The sequence below is a fragment of the Diceros bicornis genome, chromosome 6, assembly GCF_020826845.1.
Source record: "Diceros bicornis minor isolate mBicDic1 chromosome 6, mDicBic1.mat.cur, whole genome shotgun sequence".
Classification (NCBI taxonomy): Eukaryota; Metazoa; Chordata; class Mammalia; order Perissodactyla; family Rhinocerotidae; genus Diceros; species Diceros bicornis.
Window position 1 is genome coordinate 85,506,826 of NC_080745.1, and position 15,485 is coordinate 85,522,310.

General features: G+C 47.7%; 1 protein-coding gene across 1 annotated transcript in view; it reads left to right on the plus strand.

Moving 5' to 3' along the window:
• Nucleotides 1–15,485, plus strand: part of LOC131407635 (deleted in malignant brain tumors 1 protein-like) — a 171,392-nt gene that overhangs the window by 71,077 nt on the left and 84,830 nt on the right. The window contains 2 exon segments of the mRNA XM_058544392.1: nucleotides 7,559–7,587; nucleotides 13,094–13,116. Coding sequence (XP_058400375.1) covers nucleotides 7,559–7,587; nucleotides 13,094–13,116 — 52 coding nt within the window.

Sequence of the window (15,485 nt, forward strand, 5' to 3'; positions counted from 1 at the left end):
TAAGAGAGTTCATGGCTACGAGACCCCCACTACAAGAAATACTCAAGAAGGCCCTCATGCCTGAAAAAAAGAAGAGAAAGGAAATAACAGAGCTTGGAGCAAGGAGAAAATTAGGTAGACAAAATCAGAAAAATAGTATATCTTTCAGAATAGGTTAGCAACCACTTAAATACCAAATACCAAAAATAAATATAACCTCATCACTTTAAACACACACCCACAACACAAGATGAAATAAGTTGTGACAAGAATAACTTAGAAGGAGAAGAGGAAAGAAATTGAATTGACTTAATCTAAGGAAATAAGAGGCCATCAGATAATGGACTATCTTATACACAAGATTTTTTATAGAAACCTCAAGATAACCACTAAACAAATAATCAGAACAAAAGTACATATGATAAATAAAGAGAAAACTAAAAGAGTCATAAGACAGAACAACCAAACTGAATTGGCAGTCTGAAACACACAGGACAAGAAACAAAGGAAATGCAAACGAACCATAAAATAAGTGATAAAACAGCACCATTAAGCCCTCATATATCAATAATTACTCTAAATGTAAATGGATTGAACTCTCCAATCAAAAGACACAGAGTGGCAGGATGGATTAAAAAGCAAGACCCAACAATATGCTGCCTCCAGGAAACACATCTCAGCTCTAAAGGTAAGCACAGGCTCAGAGTGAAAGGATGGAAGACAAATCCAAGCCAATGGCACACAAAAGAAAGCAGGTGTTGCCATACTCACATCACACAAAGTAGACTTCAAGATGAAACAGGTTATAAGAGACAAAGAGGGGCAATATATAATGATAAAAGGGACACTCCACCAAGAAGATATATCAATTATAAACATATATGCACCCAACATGGGAGCACTAAAGTACATAAAGTAACTATTAACAAACCTAAAAGGAGATATTAACAACAACACAATAATAGTAGGGGATCTTAGTACCCCCTTACATCAATGGATAGATCATCCAGACAAAAAGTCAACAAGGAAACAGTGGACTTAAATGAAAAACTGGACGAGATGGACCTAGTAGACATATACAGAGCACTCCATCTAAAAACAGCTGACTACACATTCTTCTCAAGCACGCATGGAACATTCTCAAAGATAGACAATATGCTGGGAAACAAGGTAAGCCTCAATAAATTTAAGAAGATTGAAATCATCTCAAGCATCTTTTCTGACCACAATGCTATGAAACTGGAAATCAACTATAAGAAAAAAAGTGGGAAAGTGACAAAGATGTGGTGATTAAACAACATGCCACTGAACAACCAATGGATCATTGATGAAATTAGAGGAGAAATCAAAAAATATCTGGAAATAAACGAAAATGAAAATATGCTGTACCAACTCATATGGGATGCAACAAAAGCGGTCCTGAGAGGTAAATTCATAGCAATACAGGCCCATCTTAACAAACAAGAAAAATCCCAAATAAGCAACCTTAAATTATGCCTAACAGAACTAGAAAAAGAACAAACAAAGCCCAAAGTCAGCAGAAGGAGAGAAATAATAAAAATTAAAGTAGAAATAAATGAAATTGAGACCAAAAAAACTGTAGAAAGGATTAATGAAACAAAGAGTTGGTTCTTTGAGAATACAAACAAAATTGACAAAGCCTTAACCAGACTCACTAAGAAAAAAAGAGAAAAGTCTCAAATAAATATAATTAGAAGTGAAAGAGGAGAAATTAAAATGGATACCACGGAAATACAAAGGATTATAAGAGAATACTATATGCCAACAAATTGTACAATCTAGAAGAAATTGATAAATTCTTAGACTCATATAACCTCCCAAAACTGAACCAAGAAGAAATAGAGAATCTGAATAGACAAATCACAAGTAAAGAGATTGAAATAGTAATCAAAAATCTCCCAAAAAATATAAGTCCAGGACCAGATGGCTTCTCTGATGAATTTTACCAAATTTTCAAAGAAGATTTAATACCTATCCTTCTCAAACTATTCCAAAAAATAGAGGAAGATGGAACACTTCCTAACACATTATATGACGCCAACATCACCCTGATACCAAAGCCAGACAAAGACAATACAAAGAAGGAAAATTAGAGGCTGATATTGCTGATGAACATAGATGTAAAAATCCTCAACAAAATATTGGAAAACTGAATACAGCAATACATTAAAAAGATCATACACCATGATCAAATGGGATTTATATGAGGCACACAGGGATGGTTCAACATCTGCAAATCAATCAATGTGATACACTACATCAACAAAATGAGGAATAAAAACCACATGATCATCTCAATAGATGCAGAGAAGTCATTTGACAAGATCCAACATCCATTTATGATAAAAACTCTCAACAAAATGGGTATAGAAAGAAAGTACCTTAACGTAATAAAGGCCTTATATGACAAACCCATAGCCAACATCATACTCAATCACAAAAAACTGAAAGCCACCCCTCTGAAAACAGGAACATGACAAGGGTGCCCACTATCACCACTCTTATTCAACGTAGAGTGAATACGAAAACCTCCAGTACCTGGAGGTTTTTGCCAGAGCAATTAGCAAGAAAAAGGAATCCAAATAGGCAACAAAGAAGTGAAAATCTCACTATTTGCAGACGATATGATTTTATATATAGAAAACCTTAAAGAATCCATTGGAAAACTATTAGAAATAATCGACAACTATAGCAAAGTTGCAGGGTACAAAATCAAACTACAAAAATCAGTTGCATAACTGTATGCTAATAACGAACTAACAGAAAGAGAGCTCCAAAAGATAATACCATTTACAATTGCATCAAAAAGAATAAAATATCTAGGAATAAATCTTACTAAGGACGTGAAAGACCTATACAATGAGAACTACAAGACATTATTGAAAGAAATCGATGATGACATAAAGAAATGGAAAGATATCCCATGCACATGGATTGGAAGAATAAACATAGTTAAAATGTCTATATTACCTAAAGCAATTACAGATTCAGTGCAATCCCAATCAGAATCCTAATGACGTTCTTCACAGAAATAGAACAAAGAATACTAAAATTCATATGGGGCAACAAAAGACCCCAAATAGCTAAAGCAATCCTAAGAAAAAAGAACAAAGCTGGAGGCATCACAATCCCTGACTTCAAAACATAATACAAGGCAATAGTAATCAAAACAGCATGGTATTGGTACAAAAACAGACACACAGATCAATGGAACAGAATTGAAAGACCAGAAATAAAACCACACATATACGGACAGCTAATCTTCGACAAAGGAACTAAGAACATACAATGGAGAAAGGAAAGTCTCTTCAATAAATGGTGGTGGGAAAACTGGACAGCCACATGCAAAAGAATGAAAGTGGACCATCTGGTATTGCCATTCACAAAAATTAACTCAAAATGGATCACAGACCTGAAGGTGAGACCTCAAACTATAAAACTCATAGAAGAAAATATAGGCAATACACTATTTGACATTGGTTATAAAGGAATCTTTTTGGATGCCGTATCTACTCGGACTAGGGAGACTAAAGAAAAAATAAGCAAGTGGGACTTCATCAGATTAAAGAGCTTCTATAAGACAAATGAAACCAGGATCAAAGTGAATAGACAACTTAACACCTGGGAGAAAATATTTGCAAAACATATATCCAACAAGAGGTTAATCTCCATAATATATAAAGAATTGACACAACTGAACAACAAAAAAAACAAACAAACAAATCAAAAAATGGGCAGAGGAAATGAACAGACACTTCTCCAAAGAAGATATACAGATGGCCATTAGGCATATGAAAAGATGTTCAACGTCACTAATCATCAGGGGAATGCAAATTAAAACAACACTAAGATATCACCTCACGCCCATTAGAATGGCTATAATCACCAAGACAAAAAACAACAAATGTTGGAGAGGATGTGGAGAAACGGGAACTCTCATACACAGCTGGTGGGAATGCAAACTGGTGCAGCCCCTATGGAAAACAATATGGAGATTCCTCAAAAAATTAAAAATAGAAATACTCTATGATCCAGCTATCCCACTACTGGGAGTCTATCCAACGAACCCGAAATCAACAATCCAAAGAGGCTTATGCACCGCTATGTTCATTGCAGCATTATTCACTATAACCAAGAAGTGGAAGCAACCTAAGTGTCCCTCGACTGATGATTTGATCAAGAAGATGTGGTATATATATACCATGGAATACTACTCAGCCATAAAAGAAGACAAAATCGTCCCATTTGCAACAACATGGATGGACCTGGAGGGTATTACGTTAAGCAAAATAAGCCAGAAAGAGAAAGACAAACACCGCGTGATCTCACTCATACATGGTGTATAAACCAACATGTGGACAGAGAAAACTGTATGTGGTTACCAGGGGTAAGGGGGGTGTGGGGTGGGCACAAGGGGTGAAGGGAGACATGTATATGGTGATTGACAAGCAAAAATGTATAACCAAAATCTCACAATGTTAGACATCAATTAAAAAAAAGAAAGATGCTATGGTCCAAGCAAAGAAGTCAGCCAACTTTTCCCCTAAAGGGCCTGATAGGAAACATTTTAGGCTTTGCAAGCCACGCTGTCTCTGTCACAGTTACTCAACTCTGCCATTGTAGCCCAAAAGCCACCACAGACAGACAACATGTCATCTAATATTTATTGGCTGTGCTCCAGTAAAACTTCATTTATGGACACTGAAGTTTGAATTTCATATAATTTTCGTATGTCATAAAATACTATTCTTATTTTAAATTTTTTCAAACATTTAAAAATGCAAAATCTATTCTTAGCTCATGTCGTACAAAAGCAGGCCGCAAGCCAGAGCTGGCCCCCAGTGTTACACTTCTCTCGGGATATCATGTCAATACAGGTAACAAACCCTGATTGTTGGTTGAGCTACTTCTTTTCATGTTCCTTTGATGTTACCTGGGTTATTTTTCCAGAGGTGTGGATGGGTGTGGCCTAACTGATAGATATAATTAGAGAAGGCTTCGGGAGGAGATGCGTCCTGATGCCTAGGATGGGACCCCTGCCCGAGGTCTCAGGGACACTGCTCCTTAAACCTTCTTTCCCCAGCCAGGCCTGTGCCGGAGACTCATAATAGGTCCAATATTGCTCCTTCCATCTGGATGACCCCCTGTGAAGCCAGGACTTTTGAAGACAGGAAACACCCTTTGGTTGATGTGTCCTGAGCTGAACCAGGTTGGAAGGCCTGACTGGCAGGACTGACCAACAACGTCCGACCAGTTTACAAGGATTGTCACAATCACCTGAGCCAATGTAAACACACCGCCCCTCCCTGCCACCCCCAGGAACCACAAAAATATTAGGAGAAGGGAAAACGATTCCAACTCACGCTTCTGCTGGGGTATCAGGAATTACTTCAATGATATACGCCCCTGACAGCACGTCTGGGAAGTCTCGGTGGCGATCCTTCAGCTCTTTGGCTTTGCTGAGTGAGAGGAAAAGCACCCGGGTTAGCATGAGGTCTCAACGGGCCTCCTCTGCTGAGACTCAGCTCTCACCCAGCTTCTCCTCCTGTCCCTGATGCTAATGTCACTTCCTCCAGGAGTTTTGATTCTGCTTTAAATTGCCTGTCTGCTAGGGTCAAAGATTTACTGAGTAGCAGCAAGGGAAGTGCTTTATCATTATTACTATTAATTTTATTAATTAAGTGATAGTAGCTACTACTTAAGGAGTCAATACAGTACAGTCACGCATCGCTTAATGATGGGGATACATTCTAAGACAGGCATCGTTAGGCTATTTGGTCATTGTGCGAACATCATAGAGCATCCTTACACACACCTAGATGGTACAGCCTACAACACACCTGGGCTAAATGGTACTAATCTCCTGGGACCACCATTATGTACGTGGTTCCTCATTGACCGAAACATTGTTACACAGCACATGACCATATAGCAGATGGCCTGTTTGGAGCACGAGCTCTGCCACTGTCTAACTGTGTGATCTTGGGCAGTTGCTTAGCCTCTCTGTGCCTTAGTTTTCTCACCTGCAAAATAGGGATAATGACAAGACTCTATGACGGGGGTTGATGTGAGGATTACATGAGATCCTGCAGGTACGGCACCTGGGCCAGTGCCTGGCACAGAGGAAGCAGGTGAGAAATAGCAGCTAGCGTCACTGTGGCTGGTGACCATTGTCACCACCCACTGAGCCAAGCCTTGACACATGTTAACTCACTCGGTCCTCACCACACACCAATATGCCTGCACTCTTATCCTCATCCTAGGGAGGAGGAAACTGAGGCACCAGAGGTCAAGTCCTTCCCAAGGTCACAAGCCAGGAAGTAGCAGAGCTAGGACAAGAACCCGGGAAGCCGGACCCCAGGGCCCATATTCCCTCCCTGCACCCCCGTCTTCCACAGTTCTCAGACAAGGAGCTGATGCACATTTTAGTCTTGGCAAATCAGTCCACATTCTGGAGTGCTAAGAAAGGAACCACCATTCTTTATATGTATCTAAACTATGGTAATGTGTTCACAATTAATTAGTAGTTAATTAAGTATGATAATTAATATACGAATATCTATATTAATAGGTTCTGCCCTTTGCCGACCTTACCTACAACAGTTTCAACCATGCCCTTGGTTACCAGGACTCGTGCGATTACACCATATTTTTTCATCAAGGTTAAAACACCAGTGTGTTAGGAGCCTGGCAGCCACAACTTCCATCAGCTCAGGGAAAACAAGCCCATCAGTCATGCTGGGCCTGACCCGCATTCCGGGAGCCACAGCCCACACGCGGCAGAGCTAATGAAGGGCAGGGCGCTCTGGGGCCAAGGGAGGTGCTTGGGGCACTCCTGGAATGTGGGTTTCAACAGAACAAGTGGTGAAAGGAAGGCATGAGGGAGAGTGACCAACACCACCTGCTGCTCAGGCCTGCCTTAAAGAGGAGGGCAGAACCTTCTAGAAGGAAGGACCTGCTCAGAACACAAAAACAAAAATGAAAGATAAAATAAGAGGCCAAGGCTAACGGCCCCTCCTCTCTTTCCTAATGTTACTTAATTTTAACCAGAAACTGAGATGTCTTAAGGCAGTGTAAGTTTTCCCTTTCAGGGGAGCCAGTGAGAGCCTCCTGAAGTTCAGGTGTATTTAAATTTAAGACAGACACAGACGTCCTGGTACCCACTTGGATGTGAGCGACATCATTCGGATGCCAATGTACTTCTTCTTGGTGATGGCTTTGCCTGGTGGGACAACAAAATGACAACAGAAGGTCAGCCCAGTTGGCAGCTGTGCCGGGGACACCAGGAGCCATGAGGTCCAGTCCCCAGTTTGCAGTGTAGAGTCAGGGCCATGGGGGTTGCACTAAAGTGGTCCAAAGCCTGGCTCAGACCCCTACCTGCCATGGGACCTTGGGAGACTCCTGTCATTTCAGTCAGTGGCCAGACACCTAGGAGTGGGCCTAGATTCTTCTTTGCCTCATCTTGACATCTGATGAGGGTTCCATCCCTTATACAAATCTGGAATGTCTCCCCTTCTCTCCACCCTGGTCTGGATGACCAAGAGAGCCCCTCAACTAGCCTCCCAACTTCCACCCACTCTCCTCCCAGCCACGAGAGTGACCTTTCAAAGACATCATGAGCTTCCCTGTTCTCAATGTGGTTAAAATGCGACCCCAGCCCCTCACCACGGCCTCCTGTGACCCTGGCTGACTTCTCTCCACACCCATCTGTGACTGCGCACGTTCACAGCAATCCAGCTGCACGGCCCACTTGTGGGTCCTGTGCTCACTACGCTACGCCCACAGCAGAGGCCTGGAATCTGCTGTCCTCTGTCCAGCATGCTCTCCCCCCACATCCCAGCCTGCTGGCTCCTTCTCCTTCAGGTCTCGGCCGGGGAGGCATTTCCCGGCCGCGCTGTCTCCACAGGCCACCCCTCCCGTCACTCCCCAGCCCACCATCCTGCTTCATTTTCTGGAAAGCACTTGTTGCTATCTGAAACTACCTTATATGTTTGTTGACCATCACCCTTCCCCCTCGCCCAGGTAGAACATAAACATCACACCTGCAAGGGACCCTGTTGAGCCACGGAACCCCCAACCTGACCCCGAGCAGACAGGTCAAGAAACATTTGTGGAATAAATGATCTCCCTGAATCTCAGTTTTCTCATGAGTAAAATGGGACTAATAATTCCCACCCAAGAGCGCAAAGGAATTAAATGATACAAATAAATAAGGAAGTGAAATGATGTATAGAAATCACCCAGGATCGTGCCTGGTACAGATTAGATTAAACCGTATGAAACGTTCATGATCATAGGTCAAAAATGGTCAAACATCTCTGAGCTGATACCAGGGCCTTAATGACGTGACGTGCATTCTCTCTGCCTTCCGGATCTGACAGGCTTGGCTGATCCTCAGGTCTGTCTTTTTCCTGCCCCCAAGGTCCCAAGGAGCAGCGAAGCCTCAGGCCTGAATCCCCTGGGCTATCTGGGCCTTGCTTTACCTTTGGCTTGTCGGTCATGGGACTCCGTTAGGAACTTTTTAATCTTATCCGATGGGATTGCAAAAGAGATTCCAGCTGTCACTTTCAGGGTGTTAATTCCAATCACTTCACCATCTTGAAAAGCAAGATGGAGACAGCTTACTGAATCCCCGAAGGTTTGACCTGAAGACATGCACCAAAAGAGAACGGAGAATGTGTATGGGAGAAATCTCTGAGCTACTTCAGAGAGCGAGAGGGGTGGGGGGAGACGGGGGGAGGGGGTTCTGGGGTCACAGAGGGGAGGCAATACTTAGGCAGCGTAAGCCACGCTCAGCAATGGAAGAATCGACACCCACTCCAGACTGTACTCAGTGATCAACACGCGGTAAGCACGGCATCAAACAGGTTGTTTCAAAATGCTCATTTGCACCTTGATTCACAGGGAATACATTTCCAAAACCTCTGAGTCCTTTAGGGGGCCATCCACACCTTCCTGCTTCTCCATCTCCAATGATCTTAAGATTCCTCTGCTGATACCAGGGAGGAACCAGCTTAGTGCCTAGGGCCCCCATGCTTCATTACCAGGAAAAAGCAGTCTCGTCTCAGACAGCAGCGGGGGACGCTGCGGGGGGCTGGGAGAGGCAGAGGGCGCACCACCATGCCTCATTTCCTCTGCTTGTTGCAGGCTAGCTTTAAATCATGGAGGAAGGCAGTCTACAGGGTGTGCTTCAATTCAAGATACTCTCACAGTTTAGGGAATGCTGCACCATAGGAAACAATTCCTGAACAACAGGCTCCCCTCACGCCCTCCCACCATCATTCCGGAGGCTATTATTATATGGCGTGTTCCACTTGGGCTTAGAAAGGAAAACTGCCAGGAGAGTAGACATCACTCCTCACACACTCCCGCAGCACTGAGAATTCAGTCCCGACTCCCAGGGCCCATCCAGGAGGCGCTGCCATCCTGGGCCTTGCTAGAGATGGCCTGATTTCATCTCCTGTAAACAACAGTCGAGCTGGGTGACCCCCGAGCTGCACCCTCGCTCTGACAGTCTGATTCTAAGGCTTCCTTTTTCATGCTTATGTATTTAAACAGACTGAAGTGACATCTCTGTGAGCGGGATAACGCCTCATTCCAGGCAGGTCTTAAGGGAGGGCTCCTGGCCAAGACAAAGACTGTAGACGAGCCAAGCCAGCTCCTTCAGCAGCCTGGAGACGTCCTTTGAAGGAGGTGCCGCTCTGTGACAGGTCAGAACTGCTGACACCTTCAGAATAACGGCCTGCTCCTTTAACTCCTCCTGGGTTGGACCTGAATTCCACTGCATTTACTTGTAACTTTGAAACACAAGTGTCTCCGCTGGCATTACACTTCCAGTGCTCAACTCCAGATGCCTCGCTCTTTCCAGAAAAGACAAGAAGGGTAATTTGCAAGGATGCAGTACATTCACAGATTTCACTTTAAAGGAATTAAATAATGCACTTTGGAAAGTTCATGTGTGAAAAGAAAGCAAAAAAAAAGCATGTACATAGATTTTTAAAAGGCCTTACCAGGTTTACTAATGGGCCTCCGGAGTTTCCATACTGAAACAAAGCAAAAATTACAAAGTTAGGAGTTTGTCGTTACATAGTCCGATCTACTTCCCTGCCTGGCAGGTTCCCAAGTGTAGGTTCTCTCCTGAGATTTGTTCCTGTCAACCTAATACTTTGCTGGAAAAAAAGGACCTTAACAATTTTGAGGAAGTTTTAGATGTGCCATAAATGGGAATGTTTTTCTGCTCCAGAGGCCACCTTTGAATCCCTCAAACACCCAGCAGAACCTCCTTCTCTTGGCAACAGGCTGGCTGCCCGCTTGCTCCAGCATCACGGTATTTCAAATCTGCACAGCCCCCCATCCGTGTGACCCCGATTTTGCTGCCAGGGCTGGAAACCCACAGTTTGTTCTATTTCCATTACTTCTTGCAGATCACAAGAAAGTTTGGGAATAAAACCTGTTAGAGCAGTGAGTGAACAAAACATGTTGTGTTTGCTATTTATTAGACAGATGTAGGGAGAAAAAAACATTGCTTTTGAGAAACGTCAATCCTATAGGGAGACAGCTGCAGTGGAAAAACGTGATTTAAAAAAGATTCCATTTATGAGATTGCGTGGCACAACCCCTGGCCTCGTTAGACTTTGAACAGTGTAGGGGTGACGCTCAGACTGCGGCCCAAGGCGGAGCAGACCCCTCCTGGGGGCCACAGAGCCTGTGCCAGGGTGAGCGTCCCTCCCGCAGGAAGCAGCTCCACTGAGGGGCCGCTGACCCTCGGGGGGTGGGGGCTCCTCCCGGCGGCAGACCTGGGCACAGCTACAGGCCCTTCACAGGAGCCCCTGCAGACGGCTACGGGGGAGGACCAGCCCTCCGCCTCAGCTGCTCTAGGGGTGCAAAGGGAACCCCTTGGACAGCACCTTGAGGAGCCTGCCTCACCCCTGGTTCCTAAGCCCGGCTTTCCTAAACCCGCCCGGCCCTGCAGGCGGGGCTCACGTTGATGATGGCGTCTGTCTGGATGTAGTCCATGTCCGAGTTCCGGAGCCCCAGCTCTTTGCCGCCGCGCTGGGTGGTGCTGACGATCCCGGTAGTGACCGTGTTCTGAAGGGAAAACGGGCTTCCGATGGCGACCACGAACTCTCCCGGCCGCAGCTCCGAGGAGCGGCCAAGCAGCAGGACGGGCAGGTTTCCCTGGAAACACAAGGTTGGCATGGCTGCGTTTGGTTGAGTTCACAGGATGGATAAACGCACAGGTGTCACGGAACGCCCAGCAGTGTTCACCGGGCCTTGGGGGAAACTGAGGTCAGGCCTGTCATCCCTTCCCTGGCCGAGGGCCACACTTCCCTCCCACCCACAACAATCAACACGTCCTGAGCTGTCACAGGGCAAGGCCAAGACAACGTGGGGAAGTTACTGGAGTCTCAGCACACCTTGAAGCTGTCGGCACAGACTCGCTCTGAAACCTTGAGGCCAGGAGACAGAGGGAGACGAATTTAGGATTTGGGGCAAGACTACCTGGGGGTTCGTAGGGAGCGAAGCCCCAAAGAAGGATCCTGAGATCACACACCCCTGTGGTGGAAGGGAAAGAAGGGATCTGCCCCCCTTATCATAGACACATCCACCTGAGTCCCGGAGAACCGGGAGCACTGAATGCGGAAAACAGCACTGACTCAGTTCGGTGCATCTCTGTGCTAAGGCCCCAGCAATTCTGGGGAGGGGCCGGGATGGGCTTGGTGCTCAAGGCATCCAGGCCCCACAGATGCCAAGGTCCAAGAGGTGGGCTCTCTCCTCGCCTGAAAAGGTCTTCCATCAACCAACACCTCTGCTCCCCGGCCGGGCGGGCTGGTTAACCCAACAAGCCTGATCCTCATGCCCTGTGAAGGCCAGGCAGAGCCAGGAGCCCCAAACCACTCTTCACATTAAAACGAGACACAATAAAGCTGGCTCGAGTGCCTGGGGCTGAGGGGAGCTGGGCCTCCATCCCAGAGGGTTCAGGCCCTCCCGCCCCCATGTCCCCCTGGAGCCAAGCAAACCTCCGAGTTCCTTTCACCTTTGTTCCCTGAGTCAAAAGAAGCAGTGCCCTGAGCAATATGGACCACGCCCAGAAGGCAAAGACCTAGCCCAGGCCTCATGCTAACTGCAATTCATGTTTGTCCCCCCCAAAAAAGAAAGAAAGAGGCAAGGGGGCCAGGAGGGTGGGGTGAGTGGAAACCAGCCGTTACTTCAGCATCTCCTCTGCCAGGGATGGAGCAGAGACCAGTGGGTGAGGTGGGGTGATCACTGGGCCCATTTAACAAGTGAAGAAACTGAGGCTCCAAGTGACTGGGAGACTTGAGACAGAGCAGGGATTTAAACCTGGACTGTGGCCCCGAACCCAGACCTTCTCATCCACCTCACAGCACGGCGCCACAAAGACCCCTCCCACCCCAAATAAGGAAGGTGCTGCTGGGCCGAAAGTTCATGGAGGAAGAAGGAATGTTGGAGAAAGGATCTAAGACCTAAAACTGACTTGAAGAGACCACATGAGAAGGAACGCCCCTCAGATCACAGACACTGGGAGGCCCAGGAGAGCGCTGTGGTCAAGAGCTCAGACCCAGGGCCAGGCTGCCTGATTAGGTCCTGGCCTGAGCTTACGACCACTGGGTCCTCAGTGTTCTCGTCTGGAAAAAGGGAATGACGTAGCACACCTATCTCATTGGTTAGTTGTGAGAATTACGTGACTTAAGACCTGAACAGCTCTTCGAATGGCACCTGGCTCATGTTAAGCATCATGTAAGTGGGACATGTAAGCATCATACAAGTGTTAAGGGTTATCGTTATTAGTATCGGGGTCTGTGCAGACCCGATGGAGGAAACCACACCAACGAAACTCCCTCAGGCTAGTCTGTGTCACCCAGCCCTCCACCCAGAGGAAGGCTGGTGGTGCAGGTCTGCCCTGACAGTGACCCTTTGCCCTTGGGGTCTCCTGCGGCCAGAGAGCATGGTGCTGCCCTGAAGTGGGCAGGGCTGCAGCCCCACGCTCCCCGAGCTCATCAGCGTGCAGCAGAACCCCAGCAAGCTCAGCACGGCCCGTTTACCCTGGGCCTGCGCCAGCCGGCCCTGCCAGGAACAACTCCATCCAACAGTCGAGTGGGGGTGGGAGTGGGGCGGGAGTCAGGGCCAGTGGTGTGCACCCGGCCACTCTGGGGGAGGCACGCCGGGGACAGTATCGTTCCTTAAGGGCCAGGGAACGGCCCTCAGGGCTGGGCTTAGGGCTGGGCAAGGGGACAAAGTGGCAAAGGCTCCTGGGGCTGAGGCTGCCTGGCTGCCCAAGATAACAGTTGCTTTTCACCAACTTCAAGGCAAGAAATCAACTTCAAACAGAGAAAGGTGGGCCCAGCCCCATCAGCTCAACCACCAACTGGGAACCACATCAGGAAGCGACATGGCAGGACTCACTGGGAGGTCTTCATCAGCATCTGCTCACCACATCCCTGCCACTCCACCTCCCCACCCTGGGAAGGGGCCCGACCCAGGCGCCCAGGTCTCAGGGGGCTTAGAAGGCAGAGGAGCCTAAAGACAGTGCTCCCTCAAACTCTCCTTTTCCAGGTCTGAGCTCAGGCCCAGAGGACGAGGGAAGGAGGCAAACGCTTTTGGGGGAGCAGACGCTGTGACGACAGAGAGGAGAGACTCTCCCAAGGGGAGGAGAAACCAAGGGCCTGCGAGCCGCTCAGCCTGCCCACTGGGGACTGCCAGGCCTTCCGAGGACGCTGTCTACTGCCAGAGAGCCCAGGTCAGCCTGGCTCCAGCGCAGTGAAGTTGTCCACTCTCAGCTGACCACATGGGCTCAGACAAGTGGACAGCAGTCATACGAGCCTGGAATCTCCCTGAGAACCAGTCCTCACTTGAGCACAAGAGGAGGAAACGCAGGTCACAAGAGCCATGTAGTCAAACCTGCACCAATGGGCGACACCAATTACCACATTAAGTTTTTATTCCCTCAAACATTTCATAGATTACAAAGGACGATCATACCACAGAAAAAAGCAAATAGATTACATATTGGGGGGGCTATAGTATGAAGCCTGAATTTATGTGATGACAATCAATCCAGATGACAAAGCACTTTCATGACCACCTTGGGAGTTAGGGCATATTTCACTCCATTTTACAGATGTGGAAACGGAGGCTCAGTGATGGAGTGACTTCTCACAGCTGATGAGCAGCCTAAGAAGAAAACAGGAGTCTCAACTCTCAGACCTGCCCCTAGTACGTGTTAACCCAGAATTCTAACTGCAGGCAGAAATCTTTGCAGGGGAGTGACATGGGACAGAGATGTGGGCCAGGCCAGATTTACCGTCCTCGTGAAGTCAAAATGCTTTTTGGGAGCCATTTTGGGGGCCGGCTGGCCCCAGGAACATCAGGCCCTCCGGTCAGTTCCAGATCCAAATACAGCTCATTCTCAGCCTGAATCCTCACCTCAGGCCTGTCTGCTTGGCCCAGCTGTACCTCCGCTGGCCAAATTCCTGCTCAGTAATTGAGCATCTTATTCCAAAGCTGTCTAGACACACGCTCCATGGGGGGACCTGGTGGAGACGAAATGCAGATGTGGCTGGAAGCACAAAGCCACGCCTCAGCCTTGACCTGCAGATGCGGAACACGGGGGCCGCCCATTCCCGGTGTAACCCTGCGATGCTGTCCGCAGGCTGGTTCCTGCGCCACCCACATCAAAGCCGTCTCGGGGATCCCGGCTGCAGACACTGTCTGGTCTCCCTCTGAAGTGGCCCCGGTCACAGGCCATCTTAGAGATGCCAGCCCCTCTCCTAACAGCCACTTCCCACATCTCACCATCTCGCTGGACCTCGAGGCACGCCTACGATGTCAAAGCACAGGCATCCCCCCACTTGGCAGAGCAGGAGGAGAGGAGGAAGGACGGGGCGTGCAGCTCCCGTCCTCACGTCAGGTTCTCCAGCCACGGGGGGATGAAAATGCAAGTGGGGCGTGCGCACAAAAGCAGCGAGGTGGCAGAGCTCGCAAGTGGCAAAAGCAAAACTCCGAGGCTCCGAGGCTCCATATCAGAGCCGAGAAGGAGCCCTGGGCCCCACCTGGAGGGCCTGTAGCTCACGTGTGGCCCAAGTCCCTCAAGGACGAGGGACATCCCAAAGTGAGTCCATCGCACTGCCGGTTCTCCGGGTCACGCTCCTGCTCATGAGAGGGAGGAGCCTGGGAGGCCTAGAAAAGAAGGGACATCTGGTTGACATGCACAGCTGCCAGCAGACCGCAAGTGACTCACTGATGCTGAATGACGTCCTCACAGCAGAACCAACAAGAGGGACCTTAAGAAAATCCCCCTAACACCCGACTTGTCAGCCCACGCCACCCAGGCTGATGGAGACACAGCCCAGATGAGGCTGTGAGGAGTCCCGGGTGTGGACTCCAGACTTATCTTGTCTGTGTGAAATCACTGACCCCTAGCCACAGGCGGGATACTAAGTGTGTGGCGGATTTAATCCTGAAAC